The sequence below is a fragment of the Artemia franciscana genome, chromosome 15, assembly GCF_032884065.1.
Source record: "Artemia franciscana chromosome 15, ASM3288406v1, whole genome shotgun sequence".
NCBI classification, from domain to species: domain Eukaryota; kingdom Metazoa; phylum Arthropoda; class Branchiopoda; order Anostraca; family Artemiidae; genus Artemia; species Artemia franciscana.
Genome location: NC_088877.1, coordinates 31,266,413 through 31,294,346, shown reverse-complemented (window position 1 = coordinate 31,294,346; position 27,934 = coordinate 31,266,413). Strand labels below are relative to the sequence as shown.

Here is a 27,934-nt window from a genome sequence, read left to right as displayed (position 1 = left end):
GAGTGACTGATTGAAAAAACAATTCATATTTACAACTCAGGGTAGCCTATATGTTTCCTCATATTTACAAATTAGTATAGCCTAGCCTATATGCTTGCTCAAATTTACAACTCAGGATAGCCTAGGCTATGTTTTCAAATTAAGTCTGTACCTTTCCAGGAGAAGTATTCATGCAGGCTTATCTTCTATTATATTTGAAAAACTATCTTGAGCTTGTAATCAAATGATACTATCCTACAACTCTTTACCTATTTGAGCATTGAGTTTTAAAGAGACTATGTACAAGACTATTATTATCCTACTTTTCCGTTTTAAACTAACTTAGGGTAAAATTCTAGTTTAGTGACTTCTTGCTATCTCAGAAAAGGGGTTAGGTTAGGAAAATGAAACTTTCAGGGATGGGTCTACAGGCTGAAGTATCCCATGTTCTCCACAATTTGAATTTTCAGCCAATTTTATGACAAACCAGCAGCACTGCCGTTTTCTTAGTTGGGTCCCACTGAGCATCTAAAAATTGTCATTTTTAGTTAGAATGAGCGTCTTGAAATCTTAAAAAACTAGAGGGTTTTTTTGCGGGTTTCAGCCTATTATTGACCAAAAGACGCTAAATAAACTTCTTTCAAACTGACTTTTTACCATCAAATATAAAAGTTACGAGAAAAGCATGTTAAAACAAAGGGAATTAGTCTGAAAGTACGAAACTCATATAAACGTGTGAATATATTACATAGGAGAAATTTCTTTACTTGAAGTATTATTGTCAAAACCTGGATTCTCAAAGAAAAATACCAAGAAAAAGCACTACTTTTGTGAAAAGTGACATTTTTCGCCAAGTTATTTATATCCATTTGGGATATGGTCCGTTTTGTATCTTAAATTTGCAAAACATATCCTTTTTTTTCTTTTTATGTCATTGTTTCCTGGAACAGAGGAGTGCGTCCTTACAACACAAATTGTGTCAAGTTGGTATTCTTGAAAAGGAAAAGAAATCTTGCAAAAATAAATCTATAGACGTAAGTTTTCCCGATAATGACTAGCCCTCAATTACAGACAAAAATTAAACATGCAACTTTAAAGAGTAAGTAACTACAAAAAGAATGTAATGACAAACATTCTTGTCTGTGTTGTCAATAACCCTGGTTTTACACAAAATACGATATCATTTTTGGGGAAACTCGTAGAACTTGTTGAATGATAACGTGATAAATGTTATGAATGATCACAGCTAGAACCCTGTGTAACACCAATTAATGGTTGGTGTGCCGCCAAAAGAAAGACCAACGATGTGGAGAAAAATTTTGGCGTTGTGTAAGCGTGCCGCCTGTACTATCAGTGCGATGCTGCTGGTCTATCCATATTTCGCCACATGTTTTTGCTGCGAGTTGCTGTTTTTAGAGTGCTCAGTAAGGTAGTGTTCTATATAACTTCGTAAAGCTCTATCAATATTCTCATTAGAATCAAGATTTTTAATCAGAAAATGGTAATAAGAACTAACAGACAGAGCAGACAGTGGTCTATTAAAATGGGGAGGAGGTCCTAGGCCCCCCAAATAATGCACAATATTTCCTTAGGAGCTTATTATCTCACTCACAGTAGTCTTTTTGATTACTTTCAACTAACTTTGATCATTTGTTTAAAATAGCCTTCCAGATTTAATTTTGCTTTTATGAATAATTAAGATTATATACTTTTAAGATCCCTCTAACGTCATGACCCGTAATTTGTTATTTCCTCGGTCATTCAATCCATGTACTCTTATTTTTAACGTATTTCATCATAAAGTTTCGTTTTATTTCAAGCTTCAATCTTGGGTAAGGATTATCAGTTTCTATCTTTCAAATGACTTAGTATGCTACAAAGTGGTTAAATACTTGGAATGTAATGCATTAAAAAGTATCATTTTCCGTAACATATTCCTTCCTTCATAATAACCTCGTAATGTTATGTGTTAACAAAAGATTCAACGCATTTGGATTTATGATAGCATTAAATAACAAAAGCTTTTACAACTGAAAGTAAGCAGCAACATTAAACTTTAAACACACATAAATTATTTTGTAAATAAGGGGGATTGCCCCTTCTTCAAAACACCGCTCTTTGTGCTAAAGTTTTTTAAAATAATTAAAAAAGCATCTTGTTCTGATTAAAATGCGTTTCAGGAGTCTTTCTTCAATAATTAAGAATGAAAAGACAAACTTTAGTGTGAAGAGCAAGAAACTGATATTGATACTGAACGAGAACTATAGACACGAACACCATTATTTTGTAAAATTTGCACCATCTTAAAACGTGATACAAGAGAGCCATTCCATAGCAAACAACCATAAGACAGATACCGAATGATAAGAGAGTGATAAAGGACAAATTAGAATACATAATGGAAGATCATTCTATATGAATTGCAGAGTTAAAAAAAATATGTTAGATGGTGCACTGCATGAGTGTTGAATAGCCATTCCTGATTCCAAATTATGCTTCCGCAAGAAATCCGTATAGGTTCAGGGGATTGAACAATTTTATACATCTTATCCATTTCAAAAAATTCGCATGGGTTTCAGAAGGTAGAGAGGAATAAAATCTTGCGTGGACTTCGACCAAACCCTCAACTGTTTTGTAAGTTTGCGGAACGATTTCAGATTTTTGATTTGACTCTAATTAAATTTAATATCTAATAACATATCACTGTGAGAATTCATTCACATATTTCCTAATTTGTACTTCTTAATAATGGACCCTTCTCTACCGGATTTCGAAATTAGTATCGATATCATATTGAAATTCAGTATAATTTTGGACTTTTGGTCAGAATTTTGCCAAATCTCTAAGAGTTTGGGGTTCTCCCCCCTCCTACAGTTGTTCCATACATTGTGGCTTCAATTATTCAAACTTGTCCTAGTTATGGCCTCCAAACTGAGTCAAATTTCATATAATCCAAGGTATTTGCAAGACCTTGTTGTTTGTTTTGCTTCTCCCTCTTTTCTCGTGACGACCTGGGCCCATAGAATTTTTGTCTTCTGCCGCCCGTAAAAAAAAGTACTTCACTATTGTGAAATACACTGGGTCGAAAAGTACGGCACAGTGAATACAGGGTTTCATTGAGCACAATGACGGATATCACGAAAGCAGTGACTTGGAAAGAAACAAATGCTATCGTTTATTGGACAGCAAGGAATGTCTGAAAAAAGATGTTTGCTCCTACAGAGTTTTGGATGTTGATGTTTGTGACGCGTTTTCCTTGAATTTACGCAAGTCATTATATTGCGCTTGGAATTTTAAAAGGATTCAACATAATCCTCCGATTTTTCAATACGTCGTTCAAAGTGTAATATAAGATATGTCACTCAAAGTATTTTAAACAGTTTTGATGCTTTAACCCAAAAAGAAAAATCAACGTCAACCGGTGGCATGACTCCAAAAAAATTGTTTGCTTGCTTGCTGCCATTAAAAATAAGCGATTGGCCATTAAAAAAACTGGCATGGTGTCGGTGTCAACTTGCAAATAAGGCGTGAATACACTACTGATTGTTTTTGGGGTCGGGGAGACCTCAAGGTAGCTAAAAATAATTGGTCAAATAAGAACAGCCGAAAACTTATTATCTTCAATTTGTTAAATAGCCTTTTCTTTCAAATTAACCCAAAAATCTTATAATGAAACATTAACGATCGTGAACTATCTATTAATATTTAGCATAGAAAATAGGTAAATCTTTTGTTGCGTTAACTAGTTTTGAATGTTGCACCTAAAATCTCTTTTTTGACAGTGATCACCTGACAATTAAAGAGATTTTCTAACAATATTAGTTAACAAATTTTTTTAGACAGCAAAATTAATTATTTGGAAAATTGTTTACTGAGAGCTTTTGTTTGAACGACGGGAAAAAGCCCAAGTGAAATAATTGAAAAGTCCCCAAGGTCAAGGTCTAAATTCCGTTTAGTCTTTCCTGTTTTTTTCATAATTTACAGTATGTTTCTTTTCTTATCGTAAACTCTGTCGACAATTTGATAGAAGAAAAGCATAAATTTTTAATTTCAAGATATTCAAAAAGTGTAATAATTAGCCCTTGAAAAATGTTTGGGCAAGGTACTATTATTGGTATTTTATCGAGATTTGACATACAAATAGCTCAATGCTATAAAATTAATTTCTTCTTACTGTTTTGTGCCTACGTTAAATTTATATCTAGCCCATTTCCTGAAGTAGGCTAGGCCTAATTTAGCATGTACCTTAGGCCTTGTAGAACACAGGAACTTTGGCTAACTGACACAACAATTGAAGTTGCTCATCATGTATGAACCGAAATCTTTCTTTGAAAGACACTAAATAAGAAATATCAGTGTAGGCAACTATCTGTCTAATGTTCTCCAAGCCCCTGGTAAGCAACTCACACAATGGCTAATATTGGGAAAAATGGTTTAATTAAATATTAACTTATATTACAGCTTGGAGCAATCTAAGGATTTTCCAAATCTTTAGGCAACATCCTTAAATGTATAGGTAACATTTTGGAAGTGCCATGATTATGAAGGAAACACCTTAACTTAATTTTGGAAGTATATAAACATAAATAAACCACAACAGGCACTCTCTATATCAATATTCACACATCCAACTGGCCTACACAATTGATAATGATTTTGAAAAGGCTCACATTTTAATGAGACTTTTGCTTCTGTTTTTGTTAAGTTTAAACCAATACCCTCATATTTTGAAATACCAATAATACCACCTGAAACTAATTCATCATTTAATGATTCAGATTTTGCAGTAATTGAAATATTTAATATTCTTGAAAAATTAAACACTTCAAAATCATCAGATGTAGACATATTTGCAAATGAAATGATTAAAAAATAGCTGGGGAAATTACAGAGCCAATTGCTTATTTGATTTATGTCTTACACATGTATTGTGTCCCTCTGGCTAGACAAATACATTAGGTTAGTAAACCCCATCATAAAAAGGGTTTCAAGTCAGATTTTACAAATTATCAGCCAATTTCAATCATATCTATTTTTTGTTGAAGTAGTTCCTTCAAGACAACTTCCTTTCTGCTGTTTTGGATATAAGAGATCTTGGGGTTATTGTAGATCACCAATTAAAGTTTAGCAGCCATGCTAAGTCTGTTTCATCTTCTGCAAATAAAACCCTTGGTATCATAAAAAGAACCATTTCCAGCTGACACCCTAGAGTTCTTATGAAGTTATATAAGGCACTTGTACATCCGTGCCTAGAGGTTGGAATGTCATTGGCAGCCCCTTTCTTCAAAAAAGATAAGAAGTTGCTTGAGGATGTCCAGCATCATGCCACTAAGATGGTTAGCAACATGAATAAATTTCCATACAAAGAAAGACTACATTGTTTGAAGCTGCTGATGCCGACATACCAAAGGAAAAGGGGTGACATTATTTTAACCAAAAAAATCCTCTCTAAAAACACCCTTCCCGGTCTCTTTGCAAAGCCCTTGCATTCTGGTACTAGAGGACATTCATTGAAGCTCTCCATGCAGCATTCCACAAGTAGACATAGAAGCTACTTCTTCAGCCAAAGAATCATCAATATGTGGAACCAGCTCTCTGAAGAAACAGTTTCTGCTACTTCAACTGACATGTTCAAGTCCCTTGATAGGGAATGGCTCTGCCGGGAGTTCCTTTACAATTGGGAAGCTGCAGAGTCCTCCACAAGAGTCTAATCTAACAGCCACAATCTACACCAAACGAATTTTTTTTTCATGGAGCATCACAAGGATGGATAATCCTTATATTGCTCCAAGCTGCAATTTAAGGTGATGGAAAAATTGATTATAGAGCAAATGGTAAAATTCTAGTTAATTGACTTCTTGCTATCTCAGAAAGGGTTTAGGTTAGACAAATGAAACTTTCAGGGATAAATCTACAGACTAAAGTATGCCATGGGAAGGTATTTTGAAGCAACTATCTCCACTCCTTCTCCCTCTAGAGGGCCCTGACCTTTGATGACCTTTAAAAATATGTGTGTTATAAAAGTGAAACCTTGCAAAATAGATCTTTTGCTTAATTGAAGTATGACAAAATTGTTTTCAGCTTCATAACTTTGCTCAATTCCATTTTATAAGGTTTTAAAGACATACAAATACATTCCCTTAATTTTGAAAAAAAAATATTGATATGGCTCAAAATTCTACTCAAATAACAGGAATTGCATTTTCAGAATGAAAGGCAGAGAAAAAGCAACTATTAACTGAAAATTAAGGTAAAATGTTGTTTTGTCAAAATTTCAATAGGTATAGACCTGTTATGTAGGCAAATTTCAGGGCCCTCTAGAGAGAGAAGGAGTGGAGGTGGGTACTCTAAAATACCTTCCTGGGACATACTTTAGCCTGTAGACCCATCCCTGAAAGTTTCATTTTCCTAACCTAAACCCTTTCCAAGATAGCAAGAAGTCAATTAACTAGAATTTTACCAAGCAAATTCAGAAGTTCTTTGATGACATTAGTCTTTGGAGTCCTGCTCAACATGGTTTTTGAAAACAAAGATCTTATAAGACCCAACTTCTTGAGGTAATTGTTGATAGTGTTTATATTGACTTTTCAAAGGCCTTCAATACCCTTACTTCTTTGTAAATGTGCTATGTACAACCTTGAACAAAGAACAGTTTCATTCATAGCTGATTATCCAAAGGAACATACTTAACAGGTAGTTGTTGGTAAGGTGATATCATCTCCAATTGAATTAATAAATGAGGTGCCCCAGGGCAGTTGCCCAGGACCTGTTTTATTCTGTTTATTTGTGAATGATTTACCCTCTTCTATGCATCAAGTTGTTTGCTGCTGAAGTCTACTTACCAATAAAAGATATAACAGAGGCACAACTTATGCAGGAGGACCTGGATTCCCTGACTCAGTGGCATGAGTCCAATTCTATGTTTATAAATCTATCTAAGTCTGTTGTTTTACATTATGGTTGTAGGATGCCTCCCAATTACACATCTCTTTTGTCTGGTACAAATGTCCCTTCTGAAGGAATGGTGCAAGACCTTGGTATCCATTTTGATACCCAACTGAAATTTGATAAGTATGTTTCAGGAATCATGAGAAATTCAAAATACTGTGTATTGTCTTTGAAGAAAACTTTCAGGAAATCCAATCTTCAAAATTTCTTTTTGCTTCACAAGTCTCTTGTTTGCCCACTTCTCAAGTATAACACTTCTGTCAGGTTTCCTTTAAATATAATGGATGAGCTTTGTGTAGAAAAGGTACAAAGGAGGGCATTAAGAATGATTCCTTGTTTTCAGTATCTTCTCTACAAAGAGCAACTCTCTATGCTTGGTATTCCATCTTTAAATTTCAGATGGTGTTGTGGTAATCTTATCAATGTGTTCCATATTATTAAAGGTATAGATGACCTAGGTGTTGATTCATTTTTCAAATTCAGTCACTATCACACAGCCTGCCAACACCATTACAAACTGTACCCCCTCCCCCAATCAAAGGAGGAAATAGGGCAATGTTCATTTTTCAGTAGAGTTGTTTCACCTTGGAATAGTCTACCCATTGAAGTCATGGAAGCTGGGAATGTGCAGATATTTAAACATTCTTTAGTGGAGACACCTTTCTATTTGGGAGTTTTTGATGTTTAGTTATAAGTTGATCTTTTATGATCAACTTGTAACCAATCTTTTTATGGTTGGTTATGAGTTTTGTTTGAGTTGATGAGTTTTGAGTTTCAGATATAAGTTTTTTTTTTCTTCTAACATATGTTCTTCTAATATTCATAAGTGTTGCTAATTAGCTTATTTCTTGTTTTGTGTCTATAGTGACAAGCATAATTGCTTACCATTTGATTTATTTATAAATAAATAATCATTCAAATGATTCAAAGAACATGAAAATTGCAACTTGGAATGCTGCAACCAAATTAAAAAAAAAACAACAACTACCATATCAAAGGTTTGACTCTTCAAGCTGGACTTATTAGGAGTTTCAGATACTCATATTTCAGGGGTAGGAAACATGAAATTAGGTGATATAAAATTCATTTGCTCAGGCAGGAAGGAAAGGGGTAAACAGGCAGGGATAAGAGCTCATGATGTGTAAGGAAGCTCCTATGTCTTGTTTAGGTAAGGAAAGCTTTAACAATAGAATACTAGTCACTCATTGTATGTCATTGTAGTATATACACCCATAGAACCAACTAATAGAGATAGTAGTGACTCAGATTAATTATAATTACAGGTACATGAACAAATAGACAGTGTCACAGGTAGAGATAGGTATTTTATTAGGAGATTTTAAGGCCCAGTCAGCAGAAATAGGGATAGATGGTATCCTAGTCTTAGTAAATCTGGTGTAGGAAAAGAAAATAGTAATGGTTACAGACTACTGCAAATTTGTAGGCATAACAATCTATTAACATAAGGCATATCATAACAATCTATTATCATAACAATCATAATACCATTTGAGGTATTAATAATAAATGAAATCAAAATCTTAGAGATTCCTTGTTTTATGCTCCTTTTCTATATAGCCTAATAGTTGTTACCCTGAAAATACACCTCTGCTTCTCTATGATAGTTCCATCTAGGTTATATCACTAGTGATATATTTTTCTATTAATTCACTCTAGTCAGAATATCAGTGACCCCTTTGTTTTGACAGGTCTATTTTGCTGTCCAAAATCTAGGTTTTTTTTGGTTTAGGATTGAGTAGCCTACAAAATTTAACAAAATATTCCAAACAGTTTTAAAAGTTTGATAACTATGAAAAAAAATATGATAATTTGATTAGGCTTAATATAAACATGTTACATATTATAGGCCTAAAGATAGAAATTTGTTTTTCTTTTTTAGTGTTTTCTTTTAGTTTTTTCATAAGTCCTAAGGTCATATCCTGGACCATAAGAGGGGTAGAATGCATTTTCTTTAAAGTGACCATGATATTTGGAAAGAGCATAAGATAATGAATACAATGGTGCTACTGTACTTTATTAAGATGTTTCCTTTAGAAGAGTAGTATTTCAAAACTGATACCAACATTTATTGTTTGGTAATATTTTTGTTGATCACAGCTAAAGGAAACATGTTAATAACAGTAAAGTAGTAGCATTAAATTCATTATTTTATAATCTGTCCAAATAAGCATAGCATGATTGCTTTTCTGACCATGCATCCCCCTTTCTTCCCATCCTGATGGTCACAGATATAGCACTTGAATACATAAAAAACTAAGGTCAAAGTTCAGTTGGAAGGCTGGTCTAAAGGAAACAGTACTAATAAAATAAAAATAGTACCTTTAATTTCCATTACTACAGTGGTTTTTAACCTTTATTTTACCATAGTTTCCTTAAAAACATTTGTTCACATGACAACTTCCTACCATTGATAAAATAATAGAAACAATAATTTAGTGCTAAAAACTTATTAAGTCAAACTCTTACAAACAAATAACATTTTTATATTATTGTGTCTTAATGTGATGGCTACTATTGCTTATTATTGCAAAATATCAAATCTTAGTGTCAATTATGAAATAGCTGCACAAATCCCATTATACATAAATAATTTGTTACAAATGGCAACAATGCATCTAAGACTATATTTGACAAAATATTATATTCATTCTTTGTGTCTATTAAAAATTAAATTAGATATATATTTTGAAAATTCTGTTTTAAAGAAGTGTCACTAAATAATTCAATTAAGTTTTATTTCTCATTACTTGTTAATTTAAATTTGTCATCTTCTTTGATAATAAATGGATTCTCTATCCATGTATATTTTGTAAAATCACAATCATCAAATTTCAAAATGAATTAAAAAAGCCTCTAAATGTTTAAAAAGTAGCTTTTGTTTACTACTATTGTATATTAGTCATATAACCTAAATTAAAAAATGAAAACATGTCAAACTTATTGCTTTACAAAATTTGTCTTTCATAGCTTGTGAATTCTCTCACTTTATCTTTTTGAACCAATAGATGGATGCATAATCTTTTGTTGCCAAATAGTAAGTTTAATTTTAAAATTATCATCTTTAAACATATTTGCATTCTCATTATGATTTTTTCAAAAAATTTTGCAATTTCTTCTTTGAGTTCAAGTACCCTCTGAATCACTTTTAAATGAGATAGCCAGCATACTTCACCATAGTATAAAAGTGAGGTGTAAGCCAGATCCCATATCTTCATACAGCTTTGCAAAAGACCTAACTTTTAATGGACTATTTTTTATGTAGTTTTTATACAAGAACTACTCTGTGGAGCATGCAGTTTGTCCTTAAACATTGTTTGTCTTCCTTTTTGATTAGTGCTTGAATGTCAGTTTTTTGTCCGGATATTGACTCCGCACCATTGTACAAATACAATTATTACCTAATAAACATTAAATAATAAATAAATCAAATTAAATAAGCATTAAATATTACTAATAATACAATTAAATAGCTAATACAATTATTCCACAATATGCTGCTCTCTTATACAAATTTTTTTCAAATCATGCTAAAATTTCACTGGGCTTTGCCAGGAATTGGGTTTGCAAAATACAATTGATTACAAAGATTTTTGGATATATCATTGATTCTTCTGCCAACTGTGTTATCAATAAGCTTCATGTATTGCTGTTGTTTTACATATGATGTACCAAACATATCCTATTCATCATGTCAGTAGCTGTAGCCAAAAATAATGTTTCTCCTATTGTGTGGATTTTTTTTGCATATCACAATTATGTAAGATACCATGTATGATGCTAGTAATATATGTGATGGAATATGAACTGTTTTATAATGCTAATTTTTTTGTAAAGTCATCTAATTTTCTATTTGCTTTAAATTTATTTTTGTCAATACTTGTTAATATTTGTGTCTCCTCTTAGACTAGGTCATGCCTTCCAGATTGGAAAATACTGCTTTATTTATGCTGTTTATAAATATCATGGCCAATTTTCTGACCGCTGAGCCAACCCCCATGATTGTCCCTGATAAAGCCTTAGGATACAAAAAAAAAAGAACTAAAAGAAATGCCCAAAACAACAAAATTTTTACTCTGTAATGTGCAAGATGTTTATAGTACTGAGATTATAATGTTTTCTTCCATTGTTATCCATTTTTTAAAGCATTTAAAATAATATTTATATCAGCAATTCTATTGTTATTTCTCAGGCAAAACTAGATTACATCAAGTCAAGAATGTAAAAACCCATTTTAAGAAAGAACCCAAGATGCACACTGAGATTCAATTAATAGAGAAATATGTTGATAGGGTTATATTATAGGGTTACTGGGGGGGGGGAGTTGTTGTTGTTGTTGTATCAACATTACCAGAAAATAAAACCATCATATTTGGAAATAGCATAAGTAAGCAGTACTATAATAAATCTATAGGGATTTAATGCTGCTACTGTTTTTGTTTTGTTTGCATGTTTTATTTCAGAAGAGCTGCCCAACTACAATTTTTCCAAAACTAAAAGAAAACACTACAATAATAAAATTCTTACTTTGTAATATGTAGCATATTTCTGTTAATCAGGCTTTACATTTTTCCCATTGTTAACCACATTTTAAATAATTTTTAATCCTATTTTTATCCAGCAATAGGACAATCAGATGCATTGTTATGTGCTTTTTTCAAATATCTTTTTGTTGAAAATGCACCCTCTCCCCTAATTGTTCAAAATATAGCCCTAATTTTTAAATATACAGTTCTATGTTAGTATTGGCTTCTGCCTAGCTAAGTAATTGGAAAAATGTCCAGAAATGCAAAGCAATGCATTTTAGTACAATAAAGCAAAACACCAAAAGTTTCTGGAGTCAAAAGACAGAACAAGGCAGCTCATTGTCAGTAGCCATGCCAAGCAAGACATGACGGTAGTAGTTGACGTAGATTTTAATTTTAACCTGTATGCTTAAACCATTGCTTTAAAGGCTAATCAGACTCTTACAATGGTCCCAGATATAGCCTTAGAATATATAAGAAACTGAAAGAAAACAATGAAATTCTTACTTTATATTATGCAAGATGTTTTTGTTAATTACAATATCATGTTTCCTTCCTTTTTTTTTAATATTTCAATGAAGATACCAAAAAATGAATTTTTCAATAAAAATCTCTCCTCCCCCAAAGGTACTTTTGAAACCTGGAGATGAGGGAAGTCTAGAGGCACCTCTCTATTTTGCCACCTACCAATTGACACCTCTGTTGGTCCCCATTCTCTCAGACTCTATTCTGTATTTATATACAGGCTTATGGAAGATTAGAAAATTTAAGGATACAAATCCATTTTTTGATGCTTCAGGCTCAATTCCCATCTAAACAATGACTCAGTGACCCTCATTGATGATAGCTAGAGTGTAATTATATATCACTATAGTTAATTACATAAAACATCAAGTGAATCAGCTTAGTTAAATGAAGCTTTAAAAGAAATGTCTGTATTTACAATTTATTTTGAATCTACTGCATGACTATTTAGGAACAAATTTGCTATTATGTGGTATTGCTGCCTCATAAGCTGGGAAAAATCAGCATACCAATTTTGATAACTTTAAATTGATTGGCTATATCAGAGCTTTCATGCTCTGTCCTATGAAATGACAGAAAATACCCCTTTCTTGTGGTATAATTTTTGGCTACTTATAAAGGGCATTAGAACTTTTAATGTATGCTCAAACAAGACTCCTGATTTTCTAAGACCATTGGTTTGATGTGATTACCCTTGGGGGAAACAAGTAACAACAACAAAAAAGTACCCTGTGATCTCTTTTGGGGAATTAATGCAAATTTCCATGTTTTTGGAGACATGAGCTCTACAACAGGCTTCTCTGACATGCCAAACCTGGTGGTGTGGTTGTCTTCAAGGCCACTTGCATTTTTGGGAGTATTGTCTCCCTTTTTTGAAAATCAGGTGTATTTTCTTAGTCTTAACAAATTTTGTATATCTAAAATCAGCTTAAAAAGCCAATTCTTGTGACATATTAATTAGTATCAAATTCTCTTTTTTGGAGTTTCAGTTACCTTCAGCATGTGTTGCTATTTGCATACAGTTTGTTACCATAAACTGTATAGAGTGTGAAAAAAAGGAGTATAAAGTAGTTTTATTTGATTATTCATATCCTATTATTTCTCAGGAGGAAGTAATTTTGGGTCTCAAGGAAATACATTTGGCCAATCAGCTTTTGGTGCTGCTAAACCATCAACATTTGGAGCTCCTACATTTGGCACATCTGCTCCATCAGGTACATCCTCTTTATTTGGTGCAGCTCCTCAACAACCAACAACAAACTTATTTGGGAGTACTGCAACACCTTTTGGACAGGCACAAAACACTGGCTTTGGTACTACAACCCCATCTACAGGTTTTGGTAAGTTGAGAATGTTGTATATGTATTTTACACTATATCTTATTTTATCTTATTTCTAGCAAGGTACAAGCTTGCTAACAAATATTGTAGCAAATATCATACAAACAGATCTTGGAATTTATGTTTTAGGGATGCTTGGAGACATAATGCTGTGTGCTATCTTATTGTTTTCAGTCAAGGGATTTGATCATGATTTATTATCAGCTGAAAGCCAGGTATTTTCTTCTAAATTATATCATTTCTGTTTTTTTTTTTGGGAGGGGGGTTTACACCATTCATCTGTCAAAATTATTATGACTGTGGAAAACAATTTCATAGCTCTGAGGTCCATCAGCTTCAAGAGATTTTGGTATTCTAAAGCATTATGAGGTTTCAGATATCCAAGAAAATTTTGGCCTGTTAAAATTTTGGATAGTTACAATTTTTCCCCTCAAACTGCATCAATCAACTTTAAATAAATGATTTACACTCTATAGAAGATTGTGATCTACTAAAGCTTGTGTAGTTCATAATAACCCTAATAACTATTTTTCAGACCAGTCCAATGGGAATAAAGGATCTTCAATGTGGCTTATGTGATTTTTAAATAAATGTGATTTTTTTATGAATACTAAGAACTCCTAGAAAACTAAAGTAAGCAAATTTTTCTGTTTCCAATTTTTAAAAATTGTTTCCTGGAATTATATCTTGTTTGTCAACTAAATTTTTTTTATTCTTTGTTTCTGAGAAACGCTTTACTTTGCCATCCCTTGTTTTGGCTTGGCGGAATCTTTGTTACTGATCTTGACAAATAGCAATGAGGAATAAAATGTATATTATTGAAGGAGATATATATGCATTCTGGAGGATGCTAAGATGGAAACCGGATTTTGTTCTCCTTCATTGGATACAGACCATTGAGTTCAAACCCATTTTGCATGGAATCTGTTTCATCATTGAGCTGAAGGGATACAGTCTGCTATAGATCTTCTTCTTTAATACTCATTTGGTATTAGATGGCAATACTTGTTTGGAACTTGGTCTGCTTTAGTTAAGAATTTTGGTTTCACAACTTGGGGCAATAAGAACGCTAACAATAGGACTAAAATAATTGAGAAAAGTGGAAACTGTTCCCAGTGACCAGGGGAAGATGAATATTAGACTATGGTTAAATAATCCCCTTTTCTGGGGTTGGTGGTCCAATTCTAAATGCATGGCTTCTTCTTGGAGAGTCAACTCTTGAAAAGTAAATAATAGTTGTAGATGGGCATGGGCATTTCCCTAAATTTGGTTGAAAATTTAGTAAGAGCCAAATACTGGAAACAATAGTTTTGAAAATAAATTATCATGGTGCATGGATTCCTTCTTCTCAGTTTTTACATGCCAGTTTGAAAAGAAGTGTAGACTCTGTTAAGGATCAAAAACACGATTTCATAAGCTGAGAGAGTTAGCTGCTTTCATATTCTCCCTTTTATATTCCTGGAATTGACAATGCTTTAATGCTTTAATTTTTATGCATTTGTACTTATAAACATCCTTGTTTTTCAACTATGTCAATAGTTCTCCAAAGTTTGTCAATGGATTTACTACCTTCAAACTACCAAATCTAAATTATACAAATGCTGTGGTATCTGATTGTTGCATCTACACTATTGGAGGGAAAAGGTAGGGGAAATTGTTAACAATTATCTCTGTTCTAGTTGTAATCTACCCTAAAAATAATATTAAAAAAAAATTTCATCGCTAGGACGATGAAATTTGGCAAACATATCAGGGACCAGACCAGACTAAATTAGAAATAGTTGTTTCCCCAATTCGACCATCTCGGGGGGGGGGGGGGGGAGTGGGGGGACAGTTAATTCAGAAAAATGAGAAAAAATGAGGTATTTTTGACCTACAAACGGGTGATCGGATCTTGATGAAATTTGATATTTAGAAGGATATCGTGTCTCAGAGCTCTTATTCTAAATCCTGATCGGATCCGGTGACATTGAGGGGAGTTGGAGGGGGAAACCTAAAATCTTACGCCTAGAAAACGAAAACGCCTAGTGGAGGGATCAGGATGAAACTTGGTGAGAAAAATAAGCACAAGTCCTAGATACGTGACTGAGATAACCGGAACGGATCCGCTCTCTTTTGGAGGGAATTGGGGAGGGGGAGGGTTAATTCTGTGAAATTAAAAAAAATGACATATTTTTAACTTACGAAGGAGTGATCGGATCTTAATGAAATTTCATATTTAGAAGGAACTTGTAACTCAGATCTTTTATTTTAAATCCTGACCGGACCCAGTGTCATTGGGGGGAGTTGGGGCGGGGGAACCCGAAATCTTGGAAAAGGCTCAGAGTGGATAGACCAGGATGAAACTTGGTGGGAAAAATAAGCAGAAGTCCAAGATACTTGGCTGACATAACCGGAATGGATCCACTCTCTTTGGGGGAGTTGGGAGGGGGGAGGTAATTCGGAAAAATAGAAAAAATGAGTTATTTGTAACTTATGAACAGGTGGTCAGATCTTAATGAACTTCGATATTTAGAAGGGTCTTGTGCTTTAGAGCTCTTATTCTAAATCCCGACCAGATCCGGCGACATTGGGGGGAGTTGGAGGGGGAACCGAAAATTTTGCAAAACGTGAAAATTGAGGTATCTTTATCTTACACATGGATGATCGGATCTTAATGAAACTTGCTATATAGAAAGATTTTATGTCTCAGATGCTCCATTTTCAATTCGAATCGGATCTGGGGACATACGGGTTGGAGGGGGGAAACAGAAATCTTGGAAACCGGAAATCTTGGAAAACACTTAGAGTGGAGAGTTTGGGATGAAACTTGATGGGAAGAATAAGCACAAGTTCTAGATACGTGATTGACATGATTGGGACGGATCCACTCTCTTTGTGGGAGTTGGGGGGGGGGTGTTAACTCGGAAAATCAGAAAAATTGAGGTATTTTTAACGTAGGAACGGGTGACCAGATCTTAATGGAATTTGATATTTAGAAGGAACTATTGTCTCAGAGCTCTTATTTTAAGTCCTGACCAGATGTGGTGACATTGGGGGGAGTTGAAGGAGGAAACTGGAAATCTTAGAAAACGCTTAGAGTGGAGAGGTCGGGATGAAACTTGGTGGGTAGAATAAGCAAATGTCGTAGATACGTGATTGACGTAACCAGACTGGATCCGCTCTTTTTAGGGGAGTTGGGGGAGGGGGATCCAGTGCTTTTTCGAGTTTGGTGCTTCTGGACGTGCTAGGACGGTCAAAATTGGTAGGCATGTCAGGGACCTGCACAAATTGACTTGATAAAGTCTTTTTCCCCGATTCGACCATCTGGGGGGGGGGCTGAAAGGAGGGGGAAAATTAGAAAAAATGTGGTATTTTTAACTTACGAGTGGGTGATCGGATCTTAATGCATTTTGATATTTAGGAGGACCTTGTGCCTCAGAGCTCTTATTTTAAATCCCGACCGGTATTAAGCCCCTGATTTTCCTTTTAAGTCAATCTATTAATTCTTAGAATTTTGCTTGATCTCATGCCATATGAGCTCTTGTCTCTTGGCTCATTTTTAAATCTTGTCTCTTGGCTCATTTGTCATTTTGGAAAATAGGGGGAAATACCCCCTTCAGCGTATCAGAGCACCCTACTGTAGAAGTTTCAAGCTCCTCTCTACAAAAATGAGGTATTTCGTATTTTTTGCCAGAAGACTGATCACGGGTGCGTGTTTAATTGTTTGTTTTTTATTCTCCCAGGGGTGATCGTATCGACCCAGTGGTGATATAATGTCGCGATAGGGCTCATTCTAACAGAAATTAAAAGATTAAGTGCCCTTTTTAATTGACCGAAAAATTAGAGGGCACCTAGGCCCCCTCCCACGCTCATTTTTTCCTCAGAGTCAACAGATCAAAATTTTGAGATAGCCATTTTGTTCATCATAGTCAAAGAACTTAATAACAATGTCTTTGGGGACGACTTACTCCCTCACTGTCCAAGGGGAGGGGCTGCAAGTTATAAAATTTGACCAATGTTTAGGTATAGTAATGGTCATCGGGAAGTGTAGAGACGTTTTCAGGGGGGATTTTTTGGTTGGGAGAGGAGGGTTGAGGGGAGGGGTTACGTGGGAGGATCTTTCCATGGAGGAATTTATCATGGGGCTAGAGAATTTGTATGAACGGGGGTGCAGGATATTCTAGCATTTTTTAAGCAAAAAAAAAGAGAAAATAGATAGAGTTGCATTAAAACTTAAAACGAACAGAAATTATTACGTACATAAGGGGGTTCGTCTCCTCCTTAATACCTCGCTCTTTACGGTAAAGTATTTTTAGTAATTTCAACTATTTATTCTACGGTCTTTGTGATTCAGAGGTCATTCTTAAAGAATGGGACAAAATTCTAGCTTTAGTGTAAGGAGCAAGCTATTGACGAGAGGCCGAACCCCCTTATATAAGTAATAAAAATATACAAATACAAAAGTTCGCTACGTAAGTTAGTTCGTAAGTTACGCATATTTATTACTAATAAAAACATTTGTAAAAAATAAAAAGTTCAAGTTGCCATTTTAAGTAATCAAAACTTGAAGGGCAACTAGGCCTCCTCACCCACTCTTTTTTTTTTTAATCAAAATCGTCCGATCAGAACTACTAAAAAGCTATTTAATAATGAAAAAATATGCAAATTTTGTTTTAATTATTCATATACAAAACATGATATTATTAAAAAACGAATGAAAAAACTTTCAGAAATTAAAAAAAACAAATTAAAACAAATTAAAACAAGTTTAAAACTTGTTTAAAAAACAAGTTTTTTAAACTGAAAGTAAGGATCGACGTTAAAAATTAAAATGAACAGAAATTATTCCGTATATGAAAGGGGTTGTCCCCTCCTCGATGCTTCGCTCCTTACGCTTTTTTTTTTATTGTTTTAAAAAATAGAGCTGTCACAAAGAGTCAAACTTTAGCGTAACGTGCGAGGCGTTGAGGAGGGGAGGGGATAACCTCATTCATATACGGAATAATTTCTGTTCGTTTTAAGTTTTAATGTCATTCCTTACTTTCAGTTTAAAAAACTTGTTTTTTTATATTTAATCTTACCAAGATCTATGAGCCTAGAAGGTATTTTATCTAGCCAAGCATTTCATAGGTAATCAGCAACATTTGAGGGCCCAACCTCACCAAACGTAGTTTTAGCTTAAGAACAGGTTATGCCAACTTATGGATAAAGCTATGTATATCTTGTTTATCAGCATGTATTGGTCACTGGATTGAATACATTATTAGTATTCTTCTCAGCTATTTATGAAACAATTTTCAATTTTGGATATTTTTTTTGCTGGACTTTCACCGGTAGATAGCAGAAAAGGCTGAAAATATTCAAAATACCCTTCCCCCCAAAAAATCCCCTAAATCACCCCCAGGAAAGTACCCCCACCTCGAAGAAAATACCCTGTAGAAGTGCGAAAACTTCTATTTAGGAAAGTTTTTTTTTTAATTAATTCACGGGTTGACTATAGATATTTAAACATAATTAACAAGGGTACCCATTGATGTCAGCAAAATAAAACTGATTCGTATACAAATTCTATAAAAAAACACTTGTTTAAATAATTGCAAATTGAAATTGTTTACAGCACGGTAAATTTGCGGTTTTCAACAAAATTGAGCTAGGATGAAATTGAATGTATTATTTGATGCCTTTTTCCGCTCTTTCGTAATCTAATATTGTCCCCAGGTCCAGAATGAGGAATACCATCTCTGGTACATGGTTTCATTTTAACAAGACTTCTTCACTACTCAGGTCCATTTGTCAACCTTGCAATAAGTGGCTACAGCTGGGGTAGGTTTTGGGCCTTTTTACTATTTTAAAGAAAATGGCTAGCTCAAAATTTGGATTGAATATCTTAAGTTGGTCTTGACAAAAGAGCGTTTAGAAAACTGCTTGACTGCTCTGTCCTAATAGCGTGTTTTTATTTGGCATTTTAAAGCCATAACTTTAAGAAATTATTCAATGAAATTACGATATAACTAGTTTGTCAATACACAATGTAATAAAGTAGTATTGTTCGATTGGCTGATTCATTTGGTATTTTATCGGTAACTCACCAAATTGAAATGTGGCTAAAGTCGGAAATATTGCAATTTTGACTGCCGAGGGAAAGAAGGCGGTGGGATAAACCTCCAGTCAGAAATACTTTCCTTTTGACTTCTTGAGGATTAAGGGACAACCAATGAGAATTTTTCTTTGATATGGATCAGTATAATTAGATCAGTGCTAAAGCATTAATTAATTTGAAGGAGTAGGAAATCCTGCCATGTCTTATTATTACCTGTGAGAACAATAAACAACAAAGAGAGATAAAACTCCACAAAAAAACCTCAAACGAGAGTGCGGCCAGAATCTCGTTTGAGGCCGCAGAATCTCGTGTGAGAATCAAGCCGCAGTCTCGTTTGAGTTTTTTTTTGTGGAGTTTTATCTCTCTTTGTTGTTTATTGTCATGTCTGGCCACTTCGGCTTAAGAACTTTCATCTCTGAGAACCAACGAGCAGTGATTTAATCGTAAAGTAATCCACATAGAGTCAAGACCGTATCTAAGGAGAGGGGCAAAAGGTTTTACCATCCCAAAAAATTCTGGCCTGACCCGTAAAAACTTAAGAAAATGCATACAAACACAGTTTTGATGTATTTTTCGAAGTTTTTCTTTATAAACACCCCTTTCAATCAGTCTGCCGTTGAAAAGTGTTGCTAAATGGACGATAACTTGTGAATTGACATGCAAAACTTAAAAGAAGAGTTTGTTTAGTTTTGTTTTTTCTACTTTAAGAAAAACTTAGAAATTCAATTTGAAGTGACGTCATGTTCTTTTAAAAGTGACGTCATGATAGTAAGTATGCAAGTGCCGGGACTACAGTTGTCGGTATTGAAGTAAAGTTATGACGTCATGCATGAAGCCACTGTATATAAGGCTGATCAGAATTGTTTTTTAATCATATGATTTTGAGCATTCAACAAAGAAAGTTACAATGTTTTTAAGTGAATCTCTTTACCAGCCACAGGGTGGCCGTACTCCAATTCATCAAAATACTGGTTTTCCAGTGCACAAGGATATTTACGAGGATCTGAATGACTGTAATTTAGTTGGGTTCAGTTTTGGAAAGCCGAAAATAAAAATAGTGAAGAAAAAAATGACGAGTGAAAATGAGGTGGGGACAGAGGTCTACGAAAATGAGTGCGAAAGATTTATGCTTATTTTCAGAGCATTTACAGCTGAGTTGATGGATGGTACTATAGAAAGAAAAGAAAAGGCTGCTCTTCGGGCAAAAGAAATGGAGAAGCTGCTCGACCCTTGTATTAAACAACTCAAAGCTGAAACCAAAATAATGCAACGTCGACGTGACTACAAAAAGGCAATGGAGAAGTATGGAGAATTCGTGAAAATCTTTACAGATGGCTCAGCATTAGGAGAAGGAGTCGCTGGATGTGCAGTAGCTATTCCCGAACTAGGACGAATCAAAATTCAAAAAATCCAATACGAAAAAGCAATTCAAGCAGAGTTACAAGGCCTTTTAGAAGCTCTTTTACTAATTTTAGACTCGACCTGGAAGTTGGGCGATTCTGTTGTCATTTGTACAGACGCGCTGACCGGCTTAGAATCCTTAATGAGTGTCAAGGCTCACAAAAGAGAATCATTAATTCGACGCATTCAAGATACTGCCTTTAGAGCTTCAAAAAAGTTAAAAGTTCTAAGGTTTATGTGGGTACCAGCCCACATGGGAATAGCAGACAACGAACAGGCTGATCTAGGTGCAAGGCACGCGGCAAACATCATGAACAGCAAGCCAGACATCATATGCTATGATCCAAGAGTAGAGAAGGATTTCTTGCGCGACAATTTAGCAAAGAAAGCCAAATTTCTTCCAAAGAAAGAGAAGCCTGAGAAAAATAAGAAAAAGCTGTTGGAACCTGATCAGAAAATGTGTTTTAATAGGGCTCCAAAGGATACTCAGTTACTCGTAAGCTACTAAAAACCATTCCTATTAGAAAAAAAGAAAGATATCCAAGAACATATACTTAGGAAATACGTGTCATCAATATAATATTCCTGAGTAGAGTATTCTCATCTATTCTTGTGACTTTCAGTGCTTCATGGATAAATTTTATTTCTCTTATACAAATAAATCCTAATTATCAACATTTTTAATTGTTCAATTGGGAATGCTTTAGCTTAAGATGTCACTGATTTAGGTTGTGATTAGAGGTTTACGATTCTACAAATTAGGTTAATTACAATTAGCTTTTCAATTGTTAAATTATATTAGGAAAACCTTACCTTATCCTTAGTCGTTGTTGATGTAGGCCAGGATTGGAGGTTTGTGAAACCCTAAATTACGACTTAAAAAGGTTTATAATTACTTTTGCTGGATGGATTTGTGGATCTCTTTGTGGGGTGGGAGGGGTAGTGGCTGATAAATCCTGACGCCCCGCAAATTTGCGTTACGCTGGCAAATAGCAGATATTTAGGAACCCCAAATTTATGAATTCGGTTAAATTTAGACTAAGAGTCCAAAATTATACCGAATTACTTAAAAAAGGGGTAGTTACAATATAATCTCGGATAATCCAAAATTTCAATCTGATTTTGATACCAATTCAAGATTCGGCAAAAAAGGTCAAAAATTCAAAAATTAAATAAATAAGTTCTTTAAAGGAATACCATATTGATATGTTCTGTTATTAAATGTTGTAGAAGACGAATCAAAATCTAAAATCGTTCCACAAATTTGAAAAAAACAAACAAATAAAACATTTCTGAATTTCGTAAGAGATTTCAATCTTATTCTCCTCTTTTTTCCAACATCCAACTGAATTCTTTCTGCTGGATGTGGTAAAATACGAAACTCTTTAACTTTACGAATTAACAGTTTCGCGAAATGGGCCAAATTTAAACTAAGAAAGTAAAAACTGTTTCTGACCTAAAAAAAAGCTATTCGCTTACCAAGTTGACTATTTTTGCAGTGGTTTAACTTATTTTATTTTCCATCTTTTCAAACAGTTCATGGTAATGAACTGTAGTAAGGAGCGACCCGGCTCAATAGTAACCGAAACTTAAAAAAATGAAATTTTGATACCAATATTTACATAAAAAGAATCGCATTTTAATGCTGATTTTAAATATATAAGTTTCATCAAGTTTTATCTTACCCATCAAAAGTTACGAGCCTGAGAAAATTTGCCTTATTTTAGGAAATAGGGAGGAAACATCCCCTTAAAGTCTTACAATCTTAACGAATATATCACCATCAGATTCAGCGTATCAGAGAACCTTACTGTAGAAGTATCTTTTGTCATCAAAGTTGAACAGTGTGCAATAAAATAAAATAAACAAAATAGGACCTTGATTGCAAGAGCTCAAGATAATACTTTCGACACAAGGCTTATTATTAATTATTCTTAACTTAGAATCAATGATCTGACCTAATCTTTTTTCTATGTTTTAATACATAAATAACGATTGAAGATTTACCCCCCCCCCCCCCCAGTTTTCAGGTTTTTCACTGTCAAACAGTTTGTGATAACGAACTGTAAGTAATGAGCAATGCAACTTAAGAGTAACCAAAACTTTAAAAAAACCGTTTTTGATATCAACTGATCAATAGATCATAAGAATCGGTTTATCATGTTAATTCTAGTTATTTAAGATATGAGCCTTAAAAACTTGGCCTGATATTAAAACAGGGGAAAATACCCCCTAAAAATGAAAGAATCTTAATGAAAATTAAACCATCAGATTCAGCGTATCCCAAGCTCCTGACGTAGAAGTTTCATGCTTCCTTCTGCAAAAATGTGGAATTCCGTTTCTTTGCCAGAAGAAAGATCACGAATGCAGTTCAGTTCAGTTTACTTTATTTATAATTCAAATACATTTAACTAATATCGCAGTACCCACCCTAAGAAAGATGCAAAAAAGTACTTGCGATTCATTCAAACTGAAATTAAAAGTTCTAGTGCCCTTCTAAGTGACCAAAATATTGGAATGCAATTGGCCTCCCTGCCATCCATCTTTTTTCGTAAGAGTCCTCCGATCAAAATTCTGAGATTGCTATTTTGTTCAGTATAGCTGAAAAGCCAAGTAACTATGTCTTTGAGTATAACATACCCCCCAGCCCCTGGGGAAAGGATTTTTAGTCAGGAATTTTGCCCATTGTTTACGTATAGTATTTCTTACCGGAATGCATACAGACATTTTCGTGGGAGAGGAAGATTTCCTAATGGAGAGTTTTCCACGTGGATAATATTCCGTGGGAGGGAAGTTCCCGGGGGATGAAATTTCCAAGGAAAATTTTACGCTGGGGGACTTGTCAAGATTCCTATATAAAGTAATTTTTATTTGTCTTACTTTTTCTTTGCCGTCTCAATTTCAAATATGGATATATTTAGGGAAATTGTCAGGGGGAAATATTTACCGGGTCGGAATTGCCTAGGGCATCTTTCCATGGGTTTTCCACTAGAGAATTCTTCCATGTGGGAGTTTTCCAAGGAACACATTCTCCAGAGGAAATTTTCTGCTGGAGCATCTTTCTACTAGGAGGTGGATGGTATTTATGAGAAGAATTTTTCACGGAGTGAGGGGATATCCGACAAGATTTTTATAAACATCAGATATCAAAGTCATTTTCAAATAACAATGGGCTAAAAAAAATTTCAACCGGAATCGTCCGCAAAACACGTCCGAGCCATTGAAATCCAAAACTGCCATCTTGGTCAGTTTCTAAAGTGCTAAAGTTTCCCAAATCTGTGTTCACAGCAGTTTTTGGTGCTAAAGTCAAAGAAATTTTGCGCGTGTCGCGGCTTGTGCCGCGACACTTGTGACACTCGCATGGCCCGCTAATTTTAGTTGGATTAGTCTTGCATCGATTTTATTTATTTAATTTTTTTTGTGTCCGGCTATTTCAAACTTAGCGCCTGTCATTCGAAACAAACACAGCAAAAATGTGGTCCTGGTTAAATCAAACTTTGCACAAACCTTTCAAAACAAATACGGAAAAAACGGTTCACACTTTTTGTTAATTCCTCTACTTTTCTTAAAAATCTTCATGATTTCGTCCATGACAAAAATTGCATCACGAAAACGCTACAAATTGAAGCGCGGGCTACCGTACTAAATATGACGAAACTGTACAAAAATAGTTCTTTCGTGCTAAAGTCAGACGAAGTTTTGCCCCTAATCTAACTACTGTTACCTTGCTTACTTACCCTTGGTTTACGATGCTACGCTTTCACAGAAAAACAACAATTTTGAGTGGTCCGCCAAAATTCATTTGTTTTTAGCTGTAGGTTTATGCGTCATAATGGCTATACATCCGTTAACTCTTTATTAGCTTATATAGCTTAATACAGCTTATTCCTATGGATACGCTGGTCTATACTAGTAATTAAATAAAAAAAACTAGTTTTTTTTAAACTGAAAGTAAGGAGCGACATTAAAACTTAAAACGAACAGAAATTACTCCGTGTATGCAAGTGGCTGTTCCCTTCTCAACGCCCCGCTCTTTACGCTAATGTTCGACTCTTCCTCTCAATTCTACTTTGTAAAGCAGTAAAAAACTTTAGCGTAAAGAGCGGGGCGTTGAGAAGGGAACAGAAAAGGACAAAGGACAATCTGAAAAGGACATTTCATGATTACTTGGTAGACAAGTTCGAAATGAAGGAATCTTCACTAATAATACTACAGGCTCACTTTAAAGTTTGCATCACAACTTGAAATTTTCCGTTTTATAGAGAGAAAAAATTAAATAAAAAAAACTGAAAAATAAAAGACTTTTTAACTGAAAGTAAGGAGCGACATTAAAACTTAAAGCGAACAGAAATTACTCCGTGTATGAAAGGGAATGTTCCCTTCTCAACGCCCCGCTCTTTACTCTAAAATTTGACTCTCTAAATTCTACTTTATTAAACAGTAAAAAATTTCAGCGTAAAGAGCGGGGCGTTGAGGAGGGAACATTCCCTTTCATACACGGAGTAATTTCTGTTCGTTTTAAGTTTTGATGTCGCTCCTTACTTTCAGTTGAAAAAACTAGTTTTTTATTTAATTTCTAAACGCTTTTGAATTAATGCATGTTTGATTTTGGCTCTCCACACATAAATTATTAAAATGAAATTTGCTTATTAATTCTTTTTTTGGCTAAATGGCTTTCTCTTAGTTTTGATCAGACGATTTTGACAAATAGGGGGTGGGGAAGGAGGCCTAGTTGCCCTCCAATTTTTCGGTTACTTAAAAAGGCAACTAGAACTTTTAATTTTTAACGATCATTTTTATTAGTAAAGAAAATATGTAATTTAAGAATTAACTTACGTAATAAATTATTATATTCTTATATTTTTATTATGTATATGAGGGGGCTTTTCCCCTCGTTAATACCTCGCTCTTTACACTAAAGCTTAAGTTTTGTCCCAATTCTTTAAGAATGACCCCTGAGTCACAAAGGCCGAAGAGCAAATAGTTGAAATTACTAAAAATACTTTAGCATAAAGAGCGAGGTATTTAGGAGGAGAAGAACCCCTCATTTGTGTAATAATATCTGTTCGTTTTAAGTTTTGATGCTACTCCTTACTTTCAATTGAAAAAACTTTCATGTTTATTTTTTCATTGTTTTTTTTTATAGTAATGCTAGAAAATCCTGCGCCCCCTTCATTGAATTTCTCTTCCCCCATGACATATTCTTCCAAGGCAAGATCCTCCCACATAGTCCCCTCCCCTCCCCTCACCCCCCCCCCAAACCAAAAAAATCTCCTTGACAACGTCTGTACACTTCCCAAAAACCATTACTGTATGTAAACACTGGTCAAAGTTTGTAACTTGTAGCCCCTCCCCCGGGAACTGTGGGGAAGTAAGTCATCCCCAAAGACATAGTTATTAAGGTTTCTGACTATGCTGAACAAAATAGCTATCTCAAAAGTTTGATCCCTTGACTTTGGAAAAAAATGAGCGTGGGAGGGGGCCTTGGTGCCCTCCAACTTTTTTGGTCACTTAAAAAGGGCATCAGAACTTTTAATTTCCGTTAGAATGAGCCCTCTTGCGACATTTTAGGACCACTTGGTGTATACGATGACCCCTAAAAAAAAACATGCACAGGAGTTTGAAACTTCTGCAGTAGGGTTCTCTGATACGCTGAATGCGATGGTGTGATTTTCGTTAATATTATATGACTTTTAGGGGGTGGTTCCCTCTATTTTCCAAAATAAGGCAAATTTTCTCAGGCTCGTAACTTTTGATGACAAAGACTAAATCTGATGAAACTTATATATTTAAAATTAGCATGAAAATCTGATTCTTTTGATGTATTTTTTAGTATCAAAATTCTGTTTTTTAGGTTATCGTTTACTATTGAGCCGGGTCGCTCCTTACTACAGTACGTTACCACAAACTGTTTGATAATTGGATTTCCAGAGTGCATATTACGGTTGATATGTTGTTCATTTTGAGTTATACTAGGTGAGACCAAAAGTAATACCTGATAAACCAATCCATTATATTTACGCTGTTTAATGATTTTAATCTTATTATTTTTATGCCTGAGTTTTTCAGATAATTTTAATTGTATATTTAAAGCTATTCATATAACAGCTCCTGTAAGACTATGAAAGGCGTTATAGATTGGTTTGATGTCATGAGGCTACGTATTTACTTTTGACTCCTAAATCAATTTTCTTATTTTTTATACTTGGGTTTTGTGTTTTCAGAAAAGCGCTAGTTTTCTGTAACCCTACAAATTTATGGAAACGTCACCTGTTGACTTATTTGCGCTAGTTTTATTTGTATATGTTAGACAGGCTATGAAGTGATAATTTTTGTTTGTTTTTAAGTTTCAACTTTGCTCTTTACTTTCCGCAGAGAAACTTTGATTTTTAAATTAATGTAAACAACTGCATTAATTACTCCATTCCAGTTTGTTGTATTGGTATTATGAACCTCGCGCGATTCGTAAAACTGACATTTTCTTCCGCCATCTTATATTTTAGACCCCAAGCCGATCAACGGTTCAACTAATTTTAGATCCCAAGTGGATCAACGGTACAACTAAGGTATATTTATTTACATATACGTGCGTTTTCAGGCTCCAACTAATTTTAGATCCCTTTCGGATAAACAGCACAACTAAGCTATATTTAGGTACATATATCTGTGTTTTCAGAATCTGAAGTATCAATTGCTCCTAATCCGCCCATTTGAAGTCATTACTTTTTGTTTTAAAAAAAACTTGTATATCAGTAACAAGGTTTTGAAAGATCTAAGGTAACAGTACTGCAAGCTTCTGGCTCTTTTGGATCAGCTTTAAAGTTAATATTGAGCTATAGATTCTCAGTGTTCGTAGGATGTCTTGTAGTTAGATTAGAGCTTCTTCTTAGCTGAGCTAGCATTAGTTACAAGAGCTAGCTAAATAAAATTAAAACTATTTTTGTAGTGCTGCCACTTTTCCCATGCACTATCTTGTCAGGGTGATCATATCAGACTCGGTATTAGCAATATTCTCATCTACGCCGTCGGGTAGGTCATCTTCGTCTGCATCAATCTTTTGCTCTCTACTTCAGTCTTCTTCCAGTTCATCATCAGATTCACATTGAACAACTTGC

The 27,934-nt window shown here is 34.4% G+C and overlaps 2 protein-coding genes across 4 annotated transcripts in view; one reads left to right on the top strand and one right to left on the bottom strand.

Annotated features, from left to right (window-relative positions):
* The window catches only part of LOC136036347 (TBC domain-containing protein kinase-like protein), a 59,018-nt gene extending 58,538 nt beyond the window's left edge, over positions 1-480 (bottom strand). Inside the window, exon 1 of one of the 3 annotated variants that reach the window (XM_065718498.1) lies at positions 395-480. The gene's annotated coding sequence lies outside the window, so the exon portion shown is untranslated. Of the gene's footprint in view, positions 1-151; positions 284-321 lie in introns of those variants that run through there. The other 2 variants (XM_065718497.1, XM_065718499.1) reach the window with 2 other exon arrangements.
* Positions 481-3,982: 3,502 nt separating this feature from the next.
* LOC136036345 (nuclear pore complex protein Nup98-Nup96-like) overlaps positions 3,983-27,934 on the top strand; it is a 127,337-nt gene continuing 103,385 nt past the window's right edge. Inside the window, exons 1-2 of the mRNA XM_065718496.1 lie at positions 3,983-4,081; positions 13,103-13,336. Coding sequence (XP_065574568.1) covers positions 4,069-4,081; positions 13,103-13,336 — 247 coding nt within the window. The 5' untranslated portion in view covers positions 3,983-4,068. The remainder of the gene's footprint in view (positions 4,082-13,102; positions 13,337-27,934) is intronic.